We start from the raw sequence: 20,359 nt of genomic DNA on the forward strand, positions 1-20,359 counted from the left end.
GGTCATACACCCTGTGAAGAGAAAATCTCTACTGCATGAGAGGACAAAGTTACACACACAACTGAAAACTCCAGATCCTACAGCTTACAGATCAAACATTGATCTTTATTAAGGAACATCACTTTTCCTCCATACCTGACATGATCCTGGGTAACAAGGAGCTAAAATGAATTGCCCTTGCCTGGGACCAGAAAATCATCTTTGTGAGACAGGAATGACAAGTGAACTCCAACACTGTCACTTGTTTTGTTAAGAGAGTAAACTGTGTGTTCTGCTCTCACCCACTCTCCAAATTTTACATATGTTTTATACACAGAATATTCTTCCTCCTACTCTGAACACTTTGATCCTCTCCTCCTATCTTCCCCCACATCTATTTTGCAAAACAAAATATGAACAGCAGTTGAATGACAAAACGTCTAACTCCTTGTGTCTTGCCTCATATGGAGGTACAGTATTTGTAGTGATGCAGACCTGTAACCTTTATGATTCCAAATTATGGAGTTTCTCTGAACGCACAAGTTGTCTGACTGTAATTCATGCATTACTGATCCGAGTTCAGATGAGCTCCAGATATTTGCATACTTTTCAACATGAACTTGGTCACTTGGCAGATGAAAATACAAACATCTACAAAGGAGAGCATGCACAGCAAAAAGACTGGATAGGCAACACTGAGAACAAAAGAAGGATAAAGATGCAAGGCACATACTTCACAGAACAGGCTTCCTTACCAGACTCCGATGGTTACATCCTCCTCTGGCTGCAGGTAATAATTACAGGTATGGTTTAAACCTTGATCCTGTGGTCTTTTCAAGTCAATGAAATATGGGACCCTCACTGAAATGATAAAAAAAAAAAAAGGATATTAAACCTTTTAATTTTGATTTTTACCTTTATTTTCTTAACCAAGACACTGGAGAGTTTTACAAACTGGTCCTCAGTGCTGGGAAGACCTTATTCTTTTTGTGTAAAAGGATTCACTGGCTACAGCTGTGATTAAGACATAAATAGCAAAGAAAGCAAGGTAAGAAGACACAAGCAGCCATCAAAAAAACAAGGAGCAGGCTAAAATTAAGAGAAGGTGGGACAGACAGACAAAGCTTCCTCTGATACATATTTAATCATCCCTGTCCAGTTTGCGTTATAAACCTCCACTGCATGAATGGGGTGGGTTAGCTCATTTGGCAAACTTATGATTCTTTTTTTTCCCATACCATTAAGCTACACTACAGCAGTAGCAGGAAGTCTGTCTCCTTGAAACTTACAAAAGCTTTTATGCTTTTGACACAAAAAGCAGTACTGATAATGGTGACAGTCAAATCTCACTTCGCTAATTATCTATAAAAATCATTTAACTTTACACAAACATGAAAACCGAAGCAGAAGACAGCTGATGACAAATCTGGACCCTCAGACTGCGAATCTATACCTATGCAAGTCTGTTTGCTCTTATGCAAAAGCAAGGGGAAGAGTCCCAGACAAACAATGCACGCCACCAGAGACCTGTTGGGTGACTGTGCTGTCATCACAGAACTCAACAACACTCTCACAAGAACAGTGGATGCTCCAAGGAGGATGGTAAGTTCTGTGGTTGAAGTCTGGGCAGGCACACAAGTCACTTCTAGCAGTGCTCTGGGAAAATTATTCAACTACTCTTGTGCCTGGATTTTCCCATTTGCGAAATCTCTCATGACCTTCTTGCCAGATTTTGTATGACGAAGACATGAACAGGAACATACCAATATTAGTCAAGGGAGCCAGGGAAATATCTACCTCGAAGCAAGAGAAAAATATAGGGGGACAGGCAATTCTTATGTATGGCACTTATCAATGGCATAGTCCATCTATTCTACACACAAACAGATCAGAGTCATACATCCCATGGAGATTTAGCACATCAAGGATGTTTTTAGTTGCAGAGGTATTTGGTTGGCATCAGTCACAACATACCAAATGACAAAAATCACATGATTTATTAATCATACTGATACACTAAATCTGATCTAGTCTGTGTTTATGCTTGTAGAAATCTCAGTTTTCAGAAGACCTCTAGCAGACAGCTCGAGATCTCTACCCACATACCCATGTATCTCACAACCTAGTGTTGAGGAAACTTTCCTGTCTGACCATCCCAGACTTTCACTATTGGGACCAAAGCCCACAGTGGGCAGCTCCAGGGGACCCACAGGCGCCCTGTTTGACTCTCACCTCACTGCCAGATGAGTCTCCCTCACCACCTCAGCCCCAGGTTTCTTGTAGCAGAGTCCCACACATCTGGTTCCTCAAAGCAATTTAACTGTGGTGCAGTGACACCGTAACAGCTTGAGGTGGCGCATCCAGGAGTGACACTGAAAAAAGGAATCCCCAGGATTCTGTACCGTCACGGTCTGTACACCTGCTCCAATGGTGATATTTGGTCTGGGGTCTTCTCATGCATTGGCTCCTGCAGAGTCTCTTGGTGACCAGATGGCACCAGAGGTCCCTGTGCCCTTTGTCAGGCAGAGGGTCAACACCAGGTCATGGCCACTTGCTGGGGACTCCTGACATTTCCCCCCAACCCAGGGCACAACCAGCTACCTGACTAGGTGTGTTCCTCCACAATGGAACAAATCCAGACATTGGTTTGTTGCTAACAGTGGGGGCACAGCTATCAATTCATCTTTAGTACCTCAACAAACAAATGGAAGCACTTTTTGCTGAAGCTCTGTACTACTGTTTTGGAAGCAAATCCCAAACTATACAGAAGGAGGAGAAAAAAGATGGTTGAAGAGTAGTGATTTATACTCAAAAGATTAAAATATGACAGGCCAAACCCTACACCACTCCTCTGAAGGAGAAACATCACTCTCCAATGCAGAAAAATTATGCCATATATATCAACGTATTTCTAATTCATGTGTTAGAATGCACTTCATATTAAGGCAAATAGTTTTTCATGGGAGTATTGTCACAAATAAAAGCAACAGGACCAACACTGCACTAGTACTTGCACTAATACCACTGCTAGAAAGAGTTACAGGACAATTATTTCCGTCACTTGGGAATGAATAGGTGCATAAACTTCAGGGAGACCTAACAAAGCTCTGCAAGAACAAATTAAAATCATCACTGAAACCTGCATTCTTCAGGTTACCTAGCTGTCAGTTCTGACCATCAAGGCACAAGAGCTGGCCCACACAGGTGCACACTTCACAGTAACCAGGATCCGAGGTGTTAGAATATACAAAGCATGCAATCAAAATGACACAAATTATACAAAAACAATGTATCTACAGTTAGTCCTTCTAGCTATTACAGTCGAAGACATATTTTTCAAAACTCTGTTACAAAACATAACCCAGGCTTAAAGATAGATTTAGGTTGCTAGGTAGTATCTCTCACAGAGCTTCCATCACTTTCCACCCTGTGGATGCTCAGGCCTCTCGGGGTGATGTGGGAACTGAGCCAGCTCACCAGACCCACTATACCACTAATTTAACCAAACACAAAGGCTAAACAGACATAAGGAAAACATTCAATCTGACTGCATCAACAGGCCTCCTCTGTTTCAACCAGAATATTCTCCTAAAATGCTTCCAGGTGAAGACTCACTGCTTGGAAAACAATTCACTGGATTTAATTTCATTTGCTTGCTGTCTATTCATGCAACTTTGTTGAACACTTCAGAGACACACATCTGACATATTGCACGGTTTTCCCGAAGGCTGGAAAGTTGGCTTCAGTTTGGTCACTGTATTTATAGAGATATGCTACAACAGCCACTAGGGCCACAGAGAATGCTTTCCAAACCACAGTCTGGAGAACTTGCAACTTGTGAAAGTTCATGTCCTTCACAAGCTTTACATATGCAGGGTGAAAGTGAAGGCAGACAAACGGAAGATCAAGACACTTCTCCCCTTCTCCCCTCACCCACCCCAGCAGACTGAGTCACTTACCAAAGTTTAGGAAGACCAGCTTTGCCTGAATAGCAGGGCAAAGTTTTACTAGAAATGGGATGGCTATGTACACTCCCAGCAACCAGATTATTAACTTCCGCAATCGAAACCATAATCCGTGTCGCCTGTATAAAAGAAAAAAAAAAAGAAAAAGAGAGAGAGAGAGAGAAAGACAGGCCTGAATACAGTAGGAATTTTACAGAGTAATTTTGACAATTATCTGTGTGCTTGGTGTATTTGAAAATCTGGTCATTTACTCTTTAAACGAAACCTAATTTTAAACAGTTTATGTAGCCTCATTTGTTTGAGAAAAGCAGAAGTAACCAAACTACCAGCTGGTATCAGCTTAGAAAAAGGGAATAGAAACTCTGTACTGGTTATATTTTAAAGGACTCTGTAACAAGAGCTTTTTTTTCCCTGCTCTTTCAACAGATTTCAGGATCTCTAGAGAATGCATATCACATGACTGTCTCCAAAAAGTAGCCTGATTGTGCTTCCCATTTAAATCACTATCAGCAAGATTTTGTTCAGTTCAGTTGTCACAGATTTTGAGGAACTATGTGCAATGAGACTGATAAAACTACACATGATTTCATCTATGGACTGGAGCAGACATTCTACCTTGTTTACCTAAAAGGGTTTGTACCTCTCAAAGCCCTGAAAAGCAAACCTTCCTAAGTTATAGAACATAATAAATTTCATAATCCACAGCATTATTATCTATGAGTCCAGAATAAATTCAGAACAATTGCCCAAAACTTTATTTAACCTTGAGTAGTCTAACTGGGAAAAATAAGCCACAGAAAACCCCAAAACCTCAAACAAACAAACCAACCAAAAACAAATCCGCAAAGCAACATCAAAAAAGAAAAACAAACAAACAAAAAACCAAACAAAAATTAAGTATCACACAGCAGCTAGTCAAGCAATATATCTTAAAATGCACTTTATTGCCTCAGAATAACTACCAAATACCTACTCAAACATCTATAAATGCACATATATATATACATAAAGGTATACTTGTAATGATCTAGTTGACTGGTATTTCATGTGCAGAAACAGTGAGGCTCTCAACTACCCCTGCGATGAAGAACTAAAATTGATGTAAAGCCTTCAGGCAACAAATTTCTTTTGCTTTTCAGCAGACGGTCTTGAGCAAGAACGATGTTCTATGCAGTGAGCAACCAGTTCTCAGTATCAGGAACTGCTGGCAGCCAAACTTGCTCCACGCTAGTGCTCAGAGGGTTTGGATGCTGTCAGCTTGGTGAAACTGTCAAACAGAGAGCCTAAAGACCTCATTTTTAAACATTTTTACAAGAAATGTGAGCGTACAGACAGAACTGGAATGGAAATAGTTTAAAGCACCAGGATTTTCAAAATCTCAATAGCTTTTGTAGTCCTAGGCTAAAGCCAAGACTGTCAGGAATAGTTTTCCAGCACAGTAAAAAAGACGACATTCCAATCTCCCCCACGCAGCTAAGTTTTTGGCATGATTGCTAGGCTACTCACAGGGAATAGGCTATCCTCTTATTCATCCAAAACCTGCCTCCATCACATTATCTGCTAACAAGTATCTGTCTCTTCTCACCCAGGAACCACATTCTGGACTTCAGAAACATCTACTGTCAAAACTGAGGCCCTTTTCTTGACAAGCTAAAGCAGTTGTCATTTTCCGAGAGGTGAAAAAAACATATTACAAAGACACTGTCAACCAGCTGTGGCTGCAACAAGTGCACACTGAAAAGTTCAACAGATTTTAATAATGCCCAAGGCAAACTTGAAAATGAAGAGGTAAAGAATGCCGTCACGACTTCCAGTGACATTTCCACACCTGAAGCCCAGTTTCCTGAAGTAGTAAGAAAAACAGAAACAGTAAAGGACTTGCAGAAGAAACAATACAAAACAGGGGCTTCAGAAGAAAGTTAGTGAATACCAAACCCTCAGACTGACCCACCTCTGCCCCGTGGAGAGCAGCAAATAGAGGAGGCAGCGGCAGAGGTCCCAAGTACAGAGCAGCAAGTAACAAGCAACACAGTCTGCCCACAGTTGTGGTCTTTAGAAGGGGCCCAGCAGACGTAGTCTAGAGCCAGGGTCTGCAGAGCAATCCACCGTGGAATGAGGTAAGGTCAGCTAAACACAAATGCGAACCCCAAAACTTTGAGGAGAAAAGACACACAGCATTTTGTTTGGGCTACCCACAGCTGATCACAGCTCTCTGCTCTCAGATTTAAAGTCAGCTTTCCACAACCACCCCAACATTAGCCCCTACCACTTATTCCCATAGATGGAATAGGTTTGTGTAAGAGATAGGGTGTAGATATAACCGAAGGGTAGCTGACATTTAGCTGCTGAGCAACTAGAAGACAACTTAGCTATCTTCAACAAGAAAAGTGTGTCTTTTTGTTAAAACTTTTTGTCTCATTCGGCTAGTTGGTCAGAATTAGCCCAACCTTGCCATTTCCCTTCAGCTCACACTTGAGGTAGCTGTCATCACCACCTTCCCACTAAGAACATAATACAGGTAAGCAGTCAGGCAGGATGGGGCTTTCCAGCAAGTTTTCCTGCCTGGGGCCTAGATCCTGCTGCAGCCAAACAGAGCTCTCCTGAGGGACTTTTCCACATGCCAGGATTTCAGTTCTACAGAATAAAAACTCCACATGCTTAGAAAGATACCAGAGCCACGTCTAAACTTCTCCAGGCACAACCAGAGTACATCAAAAGAGAGGGTCTTCAGACATCTGGGTTGTAAAGTACTTCACATGACCCAGCCACAAGTCAGAACCAGGAACAGAAAACACTGAAGACGACACTGTGAAAGTATTGTGTCAGAGTCCAGGAATGAGTCCAGTTTCTCTTTTTTGGAGACTGAACCCAGACATCTTTCTTTGCTCTCATACTCCATGCCAAATGCTAATTGGTAACGTGATATTTACACCTCATCTCCAGGGAGATTTCTACTTAAAATGTAACCAGGGCAAAGCTTCTATCCATCAGACAGGTTCTTTTCTCCTGATAAATCCAAGACAATGTGCTGAAGTATAGACATTATAAAATTATCAGGTAAGTCTTCAGTGAGTAATTTAGATAAATTAAATTGCTCTTGCTTGGTAGGAAAGCTATTTGAGGAAATAAATGTCCTGCAAAAGAAGCTTTTGGTGTGCTCAGGCAAAAGCAGCAGCAACATACCAGGAAACCAAGCCGGACTTAGTTGGGAAATACAAGTAAGTTAGAAAATAAGCAGCTGCAAGCCAAAGATATTTTATAATATCAGAAATGGATATAACAGTAATGTCTAAATAAAACCAGAACAACAAAAAACTTCACACAACACAGAACACCCAATCCGAAGTCACCCCAAAATAAAACAAAATCCCCTGACATCACATTTTCCTCCTTCCATTTACCAAAGGCTTTTGCCCACCTTCTGGGTTCTGTCCAAACACAGGCAAAATCTGAAATAGCTTTTGTTTCACACAGGTTTCTGAAGTGGACATGAAAAAAAACACATTCTCTCTCCAGTCATACTTACATCTGATGAAAGTCCTTGCTGTGTGACACCAGAAACAGAAAATTTTTCTGGTAACTTACACCTGGACGAAGGTCCTACATTCTCTCAGAGAAAGCATATTTTGTACTTGGGCCCCGTATGAGTATCTGGCTGGCAATGAGAAACTGGGAGTCCTTTCATGGGCATTTCTCCTGAGTGTGCTATCTTTGTCTATCAGCACTAAGGGAACCGCAGGTACAAACATCCTTTGCCTCACCATGGGAAGCAACTCACAAATGAACATTCAAGTACTGCACCACCACACAACAGGGATTTCTATCTGTTATCCACAATCACAGTCCATCTGCAAAAAGCAATGGAGTCAAGCAAATTTACTAATTTACTATGGGCATCTTTCAAACCACTGTGCTGGTGTCCCCCCCCTTCTCTCCAGCAAACTTGGGAGGTTTCATGAGAAGGGTCCAACCACCACGCTGCTGAGGCACACTCTGCATTCAGATTCAGATTAAAATAATTTCCCCTGCAGAATATCTAAATCATTTCCACATCAGAAGTACACCAGAAGGCTTTCCATTAGGATCTCCTTATCAGCTGTGCTACAAGGGTGAAAGGCCAAGGGTGAAACAAGAGCTGCAGTCGAGCAAGAACAAAATTTATGAGAAACACAGATACATTGCACTTGCAATCCCAAAAGCATCTATAGACAAATGCTCACACAGTTCACTGGGGCAACAGTAAAACAAAATGCCCACAGACACCACTGTATGAAACTATGTTAGTTCAGCAAATGTTGTCACTCTGGCTTGCTCTGGTGTCCCCATCAGCTGTTCAAACTGCAAACTGGCAATGCTCTTCTGGCAGGAATTCAGAGTACGGGATGTGGAAAGCCAAGACCATTTTCATTCTCGGTCAAGCACGGTACCTCCTGATTATCAGGTGACAAAAGTCACTTTAAAAGCAGCAGAGGAAAAAGTAAAATGGCCTGAATAATGGCATAACAAGAACATATCCCGCCACTTATCTAACAGAATACATTAGAAAAAAAACAAATAAAATCAATACATTTGTCCTCTCAGACAAAGATCAAGAGCGTAACAATCAGGAGGTAGATAAAGACACGAACAAAATGAGGGTCAAAGGAAATTTAAAGGGCTGGGATGGTTTTTTTAGGGGTAAACAGATTTAAACCCAAAACAACCTATTCTACAACCTGGAACTGCAACTGAGCCCCAAGGCACACAGGGGCATGCAGAAACAGTACAGCAGCCATGCAAAGGGCAGGACAGCCCACACGCCAAGTCCCTGGCAAGCCCTTCAGCCTTCTTTGCTAGCTTTGTTTTTAAAAGAGAGATGATTTCTAGCCCAGGTAGGATCTTGAAGAGCACTCCCCTTCCTGTAGAAAGCCTGGACAATGGTGTTGCACAGGGCTCCTGCTTCTTGCAGGTCCTGAAGGGTGAAAGGATCACTCAGTCTTTCTTTTTTCTCCACACAGGCTACCTGAGCCACCCAATCCAATTAATCTTTTATTTTATTTCACTTGTTCCCTGGACAAAGGATAAAAACCTATCGGCCTTCCAACTGTGTGAATATACAGAGGCAGTCTCTGAGCTACTGAATGCGAGTTCATAGGCAGTGTGTCTCCTTCCCATTCAGAATTGTTACCAGCAGCTTTTGGACAGTTTGTGCAGTGCCACCCAACAATGTAATTTTCCACTACAAGATTAATATGGGTTCTTTACTCTTCTGGTTTGCTGTAAGACTTGTTTTATGTGCAGTTAAATACAAATTGAAAAGCTGGTAATGTCCAAGGCTTTGCCCCCTCCTGGTTTCTGTGCGCAGTGAACGAAGCTGCATAGGCAAACAGGCAATCACTTGATTCATTTTGGGCTATTTCAGGCACTTCTGTACAGAAGTCTCCTCAATGAAAAAATCGGCAGCCAAGCCTTAATTCTGCTTCACTGGAGGTACTGTATAGAGGAGGAAGGTTGAATTAAAGAAAATGCATCCAATCCTGAAAACAGATCTTGATCCATGAAGACCAGTGGGAACAACAGTATCTGCCAGAACTCTTAGTATCTGAGCAGTTGATCCCTCCCTTTGGCACTAAGATCCCTTTAATAGGATGAGTTCACTGCAAAAAAAAAATGCAAAGAGAAAAACCAAAGCCCCCAAACTCATCTTGCTATTCTAGGGATTAAGCAAACATCTTAAAAAAAAAGTCATAAACCACAATCCTGGAAACAAGACACAAATGTAAAGGTATTGCTCTTTGTATTTTCCTAAATTTGTTTCATAAAATAACTAAAACATCATGTACAAAAACTGCATGGTAATCTGCATACTCAGAGACGTTTTGTTTCACACAATTCCTAAAAGCTTTTGCTCTTGGAAAGATCTGGAAAATAAGAAAATTAGCTCTACCAGATTCCTTTGCCATCTCTTACAAAAAGTTCTTTAAAATATTGAACCATTGCTCTTTCTGAAGAAATGTGCTGGTCTCTCTCTCAAAAACTAAACTGGATTATAGTATTGTGCTGGGCTTGGATGGGGTAGAGTTCATTTTTTCCATAATAGCTAGTATGGGGCTATATTCTGGATTTTTGCTGGAAATAGTGTTGACAAGGATGCTTCAGTAAGTGCTGAGCTTGCACTGCCTCAAGGCCTTTTCTACCCCACTAGAGAGGAGGCCAGGGTTGCACAAGAAGCTGGGAGGGGACACAGCTGGAACAGCTGACCCCAACCGACCAAAGGGATATTCCATACCACGTATTCCAGACAAAAAAATGAAGATACTACATATCACAGAGCCATGCAGAACATACTTTCAGAAGGATAGAGGACTTCATGACTTTTTTCAGGCACACAGCATCAGAATAAATTGTTACTGACACACTCCACGTCTGTGAAAGACAGGATTTACTTTTTGTTGTTTCAAAAGGCAACTTGATCTTTCAGCTATTGGGATGAGGCAGGAAAGTTTGAGTATCTTATTTGTTCTTTGACAGCTTCTAAAATTCAAGTACAAATCCACCTGCACATAAACCCAAGCATTAACAGTTATTAGATGTTATCAGGAAGTATCAGTCAAATAATATAAATTTCTATTCTATGCCATCAAATGTACAAAAGACACAATAGCCAAATTCATACCTGATCCTACAGTATCCAAAACATTCATCACTCAATTTAAAAGAAGGATTTGAAATCAGGGACTATTTTAGTCATGTCATGGATACATGAACAGTAAAGAGGCTACAAGAGACCCCAAGAAGTCACTCAGTCCTTATCCTAAAAAGGACACACTACCTTAAACAGATGTCTGTCTAATTCCTCCCACAAACACCTGGCAAACTGCAACAGCCCATGCTTCATGAACATCCCTCTGGTGATGCAGAGCTGAATTAGAGGGGCTAAAGTTCACCAGGTTCATGCAACGAATCAGACTAGCTGACTTCTTGCTGAAAAGTGATTTTTTTTCCAGAAAAAAATAAAGAAGGCCACCAGAATATTTCAAAAGTTGAATAACAATTTGCCTACTAGGCACAAACAGAAAAAGCTACCCAAATCTCAAAATCTAGCTAAGCTACTAAATGTTCCTATTTACATTTCAATAAGGAAGTGGGAAAGAAAGGTGAATAAAACACTGAGCACATCTTCTTAAATATTGGTCTTAAAAAACTAAGATGAAGGAAGACATTCAAGCCTCCACTGGCAGAGACTCAACCCAGGAAAAGCTACTCCACTTCATAATCCTACTTACTGTACCTACTTTGACTGTACCCAGAAGAAAAGAGTTGGGATGCTCTACTTTTTAAAATAAAAGACAAATTAATAGGAATAATGGGCTTAATAAGGCAAGGGAAAGGCAACAAATTTGAAGTCTATGGGTTTTCATTTAAAAAAGAAGACAGGAAAGGCAAGCTAAGTTTTCTGATAATGTTTTCAAATATGCAAGCTCTACCTTCAGGTTTCTCAGAATACATGACAGCTTATTTTTTAAACAGACACAACACTAACTGATGGAAGTGAAAGTGTCCCAACAGAGGAAAAGCTCAAAACCCAGAAAGGACAGTATGTCAATACACCCAGAAAACCTTTTGAATTTCCTGCCAAACAGTTCCAACCACAGAAGAACACTGCCAGCTACTGAAATGTATTCTTCTTTGCTAGTATTATAGTAAGTATACAGTATTCTCTGATTAGGATGCTGTATTTCTAAAGCACTGCAGAAAGCTATCATAAGTCCTAGGTTATTTTTCTGTTCATAGTGGTATCACAGGAAGACCACAAAAGATTCATACGCATCTCCAGAGAAGTGCTGCATGACAGCAAGCAGAACTACAACATTTTGTCTTTATGCTAACCAGCATTTTCAGCATCTCATCCCTTATTTTCCGTTAAAAATGTCCTATATAATATCAATCAAACCCTTACTGATGCTGCCTTCAGTTAGGTTTACTGGACTTCTATCATCTTTTAAAAATCCCCCCCTTGTCACTTGCAGTCAGAGAAACAACCTCAGTTCACTCGACAAGCTCTACGTGGGTAAACTGTGCAGTTTATCCCACTTTCCATTCACTTTCATGTCTATGCAGCCTGAAGCTGGCAACCAGTTAATGTGGCCACAAAAGGAAGTACATCCTAGAAAAGACCCGATCCTGTATCTGCATCGTAACAGATATACGCAACTACACGTAAAAATCAGTTTGTGGAGGTGGTTTAGCAGCTGTGGTAGAAAAGCCTGCCTAAAGAAGGAGCCTCCAGGACCTTTTCTTTTGGCTTACAGAGATTGTACAACCGCTGCCTTAGACATATTCCTCTTCAGCAATGTCCTTTCCCTCCCTTTCTGCAAACTGTCTATTCCCAAGATCCTTCCTGAGGCTTCATTTTAGCCCCAAAACACACTGTTGCCTACAAAACATCTTTTGGCTGGGGTAAGAGCTTCAGGCAGTATTGTTCCAACTGTCTGAATACAGATGAGGTTTGAAACTTTAGGCTCCCAAATTCCCCCACAGTCTACTACTTCATTACCTAGTTGCTCTCTTACAGCCCAGACTCTCAGAGACTGCTTCTCTGCCTCCTTCTGATTAATATCAAGGGATTAACCATTAACTTAAAACAATAAACAGCAAGAAGGAAGCCATCTAGCCAGTCACTTGCAAGAACTCAGATCTGACTCCAAGAGATATAACTGCAAAGTAAAGAAAGGCAACTCAATTAATCGAGTTTTTCAGGAGACGCCATCAAGCTCCAGTTTTTGAGACCTTCACAGCCACATTTCAGATTGCAGAAGAGGGTAAGGACCTGCAAGAATCAAGACTGTGGTGCATCAAGTGGGGGAAATGTGGCATCAGCATTCAGGGTAAGTGGAAGGCACTGCAGGTCAGTCAGTCAGTAGCAATGAAATGCCAGTGAAGGTCATGCCAGGGCTTGGAGAACAGCAGGGGGGGGGAAAAATTAAGCCCATAAAGTGAGGGAAAGGCAAGTCGGTGTACAGCATTAATGAGCAGAAATAATGGAGCAGCCTGCAGGTAATGTATGGGCCTTTGTCAGCATAACACTGCAAAAAGTAGAGCAAATGAAACAAGGGAGGGAAAGGTTCACACAAGCATTTACACACCCTACATGACAGGGATATGGGACATCTTTTTCCCCCATCAAGCACCCCATACCTTCCTAATGCTAGGGCTCTCCTTTATAGAACCATCAACTAAGCTGACTACCTACTAAAGGGCAGTAATAAAGTCATTTGTCTGATTAAGTAACTAAGCGTTGGCAATTCCTTTGAAGGACAGGAGCTTAGACATCAGTCTTGATAATTTACATTCCAGCTGTATGAAATCTACATGTGTGTCACTGACCAGGAGATAAGAACGGGCTGAACAGTTGGCAACACAGCACAGATTTATTTAAAATGTATACTTGCAGCATGGGCTAAGCAGCAACTACTGCTACTTCTCAATGCTTGGGTAAAATGGTATTAGCATTAGTATGAATTGCGTGTGGCAAGATTAACCTGAAAGCTACATTTTAAAAAGAAAGGAGCAGATGCTACCGTTATTTTAAGTAGGTAGCAAACAATGAATAATTAAACCCTAGGCAATTGAACAATTGACTTTTGGGACAGAAGGGCAGGCTTGGGGATTAGGGTTTTAAGGTTGTTAACTTTTCTTGAATGCATCTTCTGCGACAGCCGCTTAATTTGTGCCAGAACCCTTCCAGTATGAACTGCTTGTTTAAATTCTATGAACATACTTTCTCCAGCAATACTGCTGACACTAATCAAATCTGAAGTCACCCACACTAGATTGTAGTCGAGCTTGGCATTGAGATACTACTGTGGTGCAAGTACATTCCCTCCACAGCGTTTACCAAATTTTTAAGTTTTCCACTCATTTCACAGCTGACAGCTGGTTTATATTAAAGGCACAGCCCTCTCACTACTCCATGAGCCAGGGAATGCAAAGCTGTCTGCAAACGAAAGAGATAAAAACAGAACATAAACACCAAAAGACTGAAACAGCACCAGAAGTGCAAAACAAAGGCTTGAGACCAGACAAGTCTGATTTTTATTGAAGCGATACAGCTCATTTCTTTCTACCACACTTGCCCTCATGAGGAAGAGTATGAAGCTGCACAAGCAAAGGTTCAAGAGCAGAACTAGTCCAGACATGTAATACTCCACCACAGTTCCTAACTCGTATTTAAAGTAAAGTCACTTGCCTGCTGAATGCATACCATAATTGAGGCATCACACAGTATGGCAGAGCCAGTTCCCCTACCACCACTTACAACTTCTTAACACGCTGTAAACCTGACAGACTTGCATGCGTGTGTTAACCCTGCAGCAGCAACAAGAATCCAGAGTCAGCCTTTGTTCTCGTGTATACACGTGTACGAACAGGTCTGTATTTCCAAGCTGCACAACTTTGTGAACACGAAATCTTTTCACACCAACAGATTTTTGTGAGACAGCCACCAGCCACACAGCTTCAGAATTATCAATACTAGCAGGCTCTGTGGCTCTGGCTTTCATCTAAACTATCTGATTCATTTGTGTATTGTGGACCTTTTTCCTTTTAAATATATGAAAATGGCCATCCTATACTTTCCAGCTGAGAAAGCTCTACTTTTGCTGGCAGAGATCAGAAGCCATTCCTTCTCAGAAGCCTGAAGAAAAAGAATGCTCTTGTGTTAACAGCGATACTGCCACCTTTTAGATTCAGAACACATCGCTAGCGATACATTTTGATTACAATAGACCAACAGTTCCCTGTTAGAAGCATACAAGCAAACAAGAACATTAAACAATGCCAAAACATTACATATGCTGACTGTCAGCTCAGCACAGTTACATTCAGTTGGCAGTCACAGTGCCCCCTGTAATTACGACCCGTTTAAAAAGGGAGGCTTAACAAACAGAGCATGGCCATAAAGCAACAGCCGTGGTTAAAGGACAGATGTATGAACAGATACAAAACCGCTGTCAGCCTCTGACATACCTTAAGCACGGGTTATTTTGCATACAGTCGGGCAGATTAATCTGTTTCTGCTTTCATCTGTGATTTACTCAGGGATTCCAGCTCTAGCTATCATTTTGCTCAAGAAAGAATTCCAAATAACCAAGGCTTAAAAAATTAATGACAATTAGAACCAAAGCCTTTGCTAACACCACCAAACCTTGAAGAGCCAAGCCGGAAAAACACATACTCCAAAAAGTTGAAAAGCAGGTGCTGGAGTTTTTATTTAACTGCAGGGAAACAAAACATTTTGCAGGACTGTACATCATACTGTCACAAAGTTTGACATGAAATGCAGTCCCTACTCCGTCAGTCAAAAGGGGAAGATAATCCTTTACAAGGGACAGCACAAAGCTATCGGACACTGAAAGAAAAGGTTGATCACTGCATTTCTGCTGGATTTGCAAGAACAAGAGAATGGGCTATTTCCAATGATTGTGTCCGATTCAGAGTTTTCATATTCAGCAATATAAACTGGCATTGTCAGCTTTATTCTTGCTTCCTCAAGCTGCTCTGAAATAAATCAAAACTTTACAAAACGTGAGATAGGACTGCTTTAAGGGAGAAAACAGTGACGGGCCTCCCTCCCTGAGGATGCCAAGAAAGTCTTAAAATCTACTCAGTTCTTAAGCACCTTAAACATACTTTGCTCCAGGAGCAAGAATGCTGCAACCTGGAGGCCCTGATTCCAAAGCTCCAGTTACATCATCCCCATTTGTGTAGCCTCCTCTGTCTCAGAAAAGTCACCCCAGGGGAAGCTTTACTGCCAGGGGAAGGGAAACCTGGCTCTAGACAGGGTAAATGCATTTTCTGTTCTCTGAACTTGCACAATCCCACTGAAGAGTGCCCTTCCAAGAGAGTATTTTTTCAGTAATGCTGTTCTGCACACCTTTAGTAGCAAGGGAGATGAGTTTCCACAAAACCTAATTTCCCTTATTATTCAACACTAACCTCTTCTGCAAGAGGAATTAACAGCGATTTTAAGTGGGTACAAATTTGATTTCAGTATAACTATTCGTGTTCAGAAGATCAGCACAGGTGCTACAGGAAAGAATATTTTAAATCTTAGCTACCCTTCTCTGCCTGATGTACAAGAAGCACACTATAAGAGAAGGGTAGGGTCCACATTTTGGCCTACACATTGGTTCTTCTTTTCAGAGACTGAGAAGGAACACCAGCTCTCACTGTTCACACATGGCCCATACTAAAACACAAGAGGGAGGTAACTGAATACCAGTCTCTCTTCCCAAGCATGATATGAGGCAAAAATTCCAGACTTAAGAGATGTCAAAAGAACAATTCTATATTCTGTTATTTGTTAAAGGCCATTCAGCATCCATCCAGACATGGGAGTTCATTTAAAAAAAAAAAAAAAAATTAAACTGGTCACTCAACTGGCAGGGAAGATTTTTCTTCTTATTTTTAAAATAAAATCCAGAAGGATTGAACTACTTACACTACTCAATCCAACGTACCCTCCACTAGAAGGTTTTGCTTTAGCTATTTGCCAGATTCAGAAGGAACTTTGATGCTGAGGTTTTCCTCTTTTGATACCTAAAATTCTCTTTCTGTGTTTTGATAGATTCTTTTGAACAAAGAGAGGGTAGCTGTGGGACTTATCTCAAATATTTTCAAGTGTTTGTGTTTCAGAAGTGAATTTTCTAATCTAACAATCTTTTCTATAGATCTACTACTCAGTAAGAGTTACAATGTTGAAATAAATCTGGGTTAAATAAACACTTTGATTTCGAAAGTAAACAGTCATGATTCCTGTTAGCTCAGTGAATGATCAAGGCACTTAATAGAGTCTAAAATTAGGAGATTTTGCTTGCAAGTTTAAATTGCCTTCAATAAGAACGAGGCTGATTTCTGAAGCTAAGTGTTGCACTGTTTCACCAACACTTAACTGCTTTGAGGGAGAGAGATGCATACCAGAAAAACAAAAGTGCACAGCCTAGATGGCAGCCTCACTGCTTGGATAGGGGATACTCCTTGACACATGACAGCTTGCAGAGGTGACTTACCTAGAACAGCTTCAACCTTTGCCACCATTCCTGCCCCACAGTTACAACACCCCTATCCTCTCCTCTGCCATCCTGCCTTATGTCCAGCTACATTTAACCTGTGTCCTGGTGACCTTTTCACTATTTGACCAGCTGCCTCAGACTGATGGCTGCCCTATTCCTCAGCCCTCATCAACCCCCTTCTCCTCCCAGTTTTACCAACAGTAACTGTCTCATCCTTGGGATGGGTGATATACAAAATTATACACCTTTGAACCTCAGCATCAATCCCACGATAACTCCCCAGTTGTTTCTCTCTCCACTGAGCCAATTTTCAATAGAGATAACATGCTCTCCATTAGCAACACAAGCCCTTTCAACAGAATAAACTACAGTATAAAGTCAAGTGCTTTGGAGAAACAATTTTACCAGTGATACTTTCATCAACCAGGATGTAATCTTGACAAACCTGTCACATTTTACACTGTCCTTCCACAGGACAGATCTACTTTCATTAGTGTATAAATTTAGCTGCTAAATCTTCTTCCACTGAATTTCATTAATACATACAATTTAAGTTGCACAGACTCCACCTCAGGCTAATGGCTTTAAAGTCCCCTAGGTTTCCTGTTACCCTTTTAATACAACAGAAGTACTTTCTTTTAATCTTCTTCTGGTACTGATTCAGTCACAGCTACATTAACACACGGCTCTCATATTACAGTCTTAGTGAATCTTCCTTGCTTGCAGTCAACTCACTCCTGATGTCAGAAGCTGGCCACTACCGTAACACCAACAACATGACACAATGAGTTTCCAAAATGAAGATTTTGTAGGGGAATTGCTGTAGAAACCTATTTGCTAATTTCACATCCTGGCACGATTACCAAAATAATCTGACCTGCCCTTTAGGTCTGGGAAGATTAAGTAACTTAGCTGTAGCCTCCTAAGCAGGTTCCTTTCAAAGGAATTGAGACTCAGCAGGCAGTACTCTTCATCTACAAGGTAAGTCCTGCTTGGGTATACCAGGCCTCTTGCACACACTGCAAAAGTGGATTCTGGAGAGAACATGATGTTTTATCATTAGTTTTATTGAAAACACCACAATGTTGTTTTCACCAGAAAGAAACACATATACATTCCATCCTGGAGAAAACCCACACACTCACTGGGATGACGCGCAACTGCATTTGCAGAGAACTAGATTCCTGGCTCAGCAACAGCACGTCATTTATAGCATAAAAGGAGGTGGCCATTTGAGCAGAAAGGACAGAAAAGGATATGGCATCACTGAGAAGACCCTCATCTCCACAGACATCTTCACTCCAGATGTTACTAGGAAGTCCCGTTGGTCTCAGGAGTTACCCAGAATCACTTGCATGTTGGGAAGTTTAGGTATACTCAAACAAGCAGAAACAAGCAGAGGTCTGCAATTCATACTGCTTCTAAGTAGAAAAGGAGTTTATAGAATTACAAAGTAGTAGCAGTTAGTAACACCACACAGTTATTATTAATTCAGGCATAAGCCATCAAAGCAGAGAAACTGAACCCAGGGGCAAGCACGATGTCAGAAATATGGCACCGCAACAAAATCAGGAGTTCAAGGAGACCAACTCAAAACTAGAGGGTAAACTCTCTTCAGCCTCATCAAGCCTGCTTGAGCAGAGTTCTCCATGAGGAATATAAGGACTTGGGAAAACTGCTCATAGACTAGAAGACATATCGCAGATCAGATGCAGCAGAAAAAATGCTGTGCTCTATTACAGAAAATCCAGAGAGGCTCATGGAAACATTGGATCTAAGGAAAGAAATTTTAGATCATACAAACAGGCCTGCAGGAGGGTGCTAGGAGTTTCAAGAGATACTTAAGAGAATAAACCATGCCTGTTTAACACAAACCCTAACCTCCAAAGTCAGTGATGAAAATGTTAAAAAAAAAAGATAGGTTTTAACAGTAACACACTGAGGCACAGAACTGCTACATGTCAACATGGTGGCTTCACAAATCCGTAAGTCCTAAAAAAAAAAAAATCCAAAATAAAGAAAAACTAATAATATCCCACATTGCAGGGAGTATTACTATTTTTGCTGAATGAATTATATGTCTTTAAGAAAGAGTGGGGAGAAGATGGGCACAAGGAAAGAGAATTAGAGAATTAGAGAATTATAATGTCTGCAAAGGCTGAACAAACTTGGAACTTGACACAGAGAATGAACACCTAATGCCCCAAACTGATAACTTGGGAGCAATTCAGAGGCACTTGCTTACCCATAAGCTGCCCAAATGGCTGACAACACACAAGACAAACCAGGATGCACAGCTACTGAAACACCATTTGAATAAATAAGGGGGGGAAAAAGCAGATAGATACATGTGGAAGTAATTACACAACCCCATTTTGACCTATATGAGCAAAATATTACTGTGCATCTTCTTCAAGAGAACTGTAACAAAAAACAAAACAAAAACCAAACCAAAACCCCACCAGCCTATACACTAAAAAAAATATCCCCACACAGAGCAAGTTGCTTTTACATATATTACACACAGGAGATGTGATTCAACCTGTACTTACTATGAAAGAAAGCACAGTCAAGTTGACCAGAACCCATTTCACAGCTCCTTTGTGACCTCTGCTCTAGAACAACTATCCAGAATCACTGAAATAGCTGCAGTTACCCAGCAGGAATGTGGAATTGGTGAAAAAGCTGCATGACTTATTAAATGTCTCTATACAAGCAGCACCTTCCTCCTTGGAGAGTACTAACAAGTAACTGGTTCAACCAGAAGACGGTAATCAAAAGCACAATAAAAGACAATAGCGCAAAATTCACTTGAGAAAAAAAAAAAAAAATTAAGAAATATATTGATGAAAATTTGCAGATCAGCTAAAGTATTTGTCATCTCTGCTACAATGACCAGACTGGAATAATCAAAAAAGACCATGCAAATGCTTCTAAACAAAGTAACATCAGGAAAAAGGAGGCTAGGCCTAGACATATAAAGTAGGGGGACACAGGGATACATAACAGAGATGGTTGAGTTCTCTGCCAAAGGAAATATACCGCTGGTTAAAGCCTAAGAAGACATGGGAAATGATGAAGCACTTTGGTGTTGGGGCAGGATGGCACCAAGGGTCACCACACGTTGCACTTGACATGCCTGGGCACAACTCACTGTTCCAGTAAAATTCAGCTGTATCAGAGGGAAAGACACAAGCATGCTGCTGCAGCTTCTTGTCTTCAGCACCTCCCTGTATTTTCATAAAATACCCAGAAAACAGTGCTGTAAAAGAAACCTTCTGCCTTTCAAGAGAGAGCACTGAGAAAGCTGCACACAACAAACATGAACAAGGGTGACGGTGGTGTAACTGAAACTGCACCAAA

General features: G+C 41.0%; 1 protein-coding gene across 1 annotated transcript in view; it reads right to left on the bottom strand.

The window, feature by feature from the left end:
* The window catches only part of ABHD12 (abhydrolase domain containing 12), a 39,424-nt gene that overhangs the window by 14,105 nt on the left and 4,960 nt on the right, over window positions 1–20,359 (bottom strand). Inside the window, exons 2-3 of the mRNA XM_027901706.1 lie at window positions 3,939–4,063; window positions 735–840 (exon numbers count right to left, since the gene is read on the bottom strand). Of these exons, the coding sequence (XP_027757507.1) occupies window positions 735–840; window positions 3,939–4,063 (231 nt within the window). The remainder of the gene's footprint in view (window positions 1–734; window positions 841–3,938; window positions 4,064–20,359) is intronic.

This window comes from Empidonax traillii, unplaced genomic scaffold (genome assembly GCF_003031625.1).
Source record: "Empidonax traillii isolate 1590-97213 ecotype Southwest subspecies unplaced genomic scaffold, ASM303162v1 scaffold808:size486820, whole genome shotgun sequence".
Taxonomy (NCBI): domain Eukaryota; kingdom Metazoa; phylum Chordata; class Aves; order Passeriformes; family Tyrannidae; genus Empidonax; species Empidonax traillii.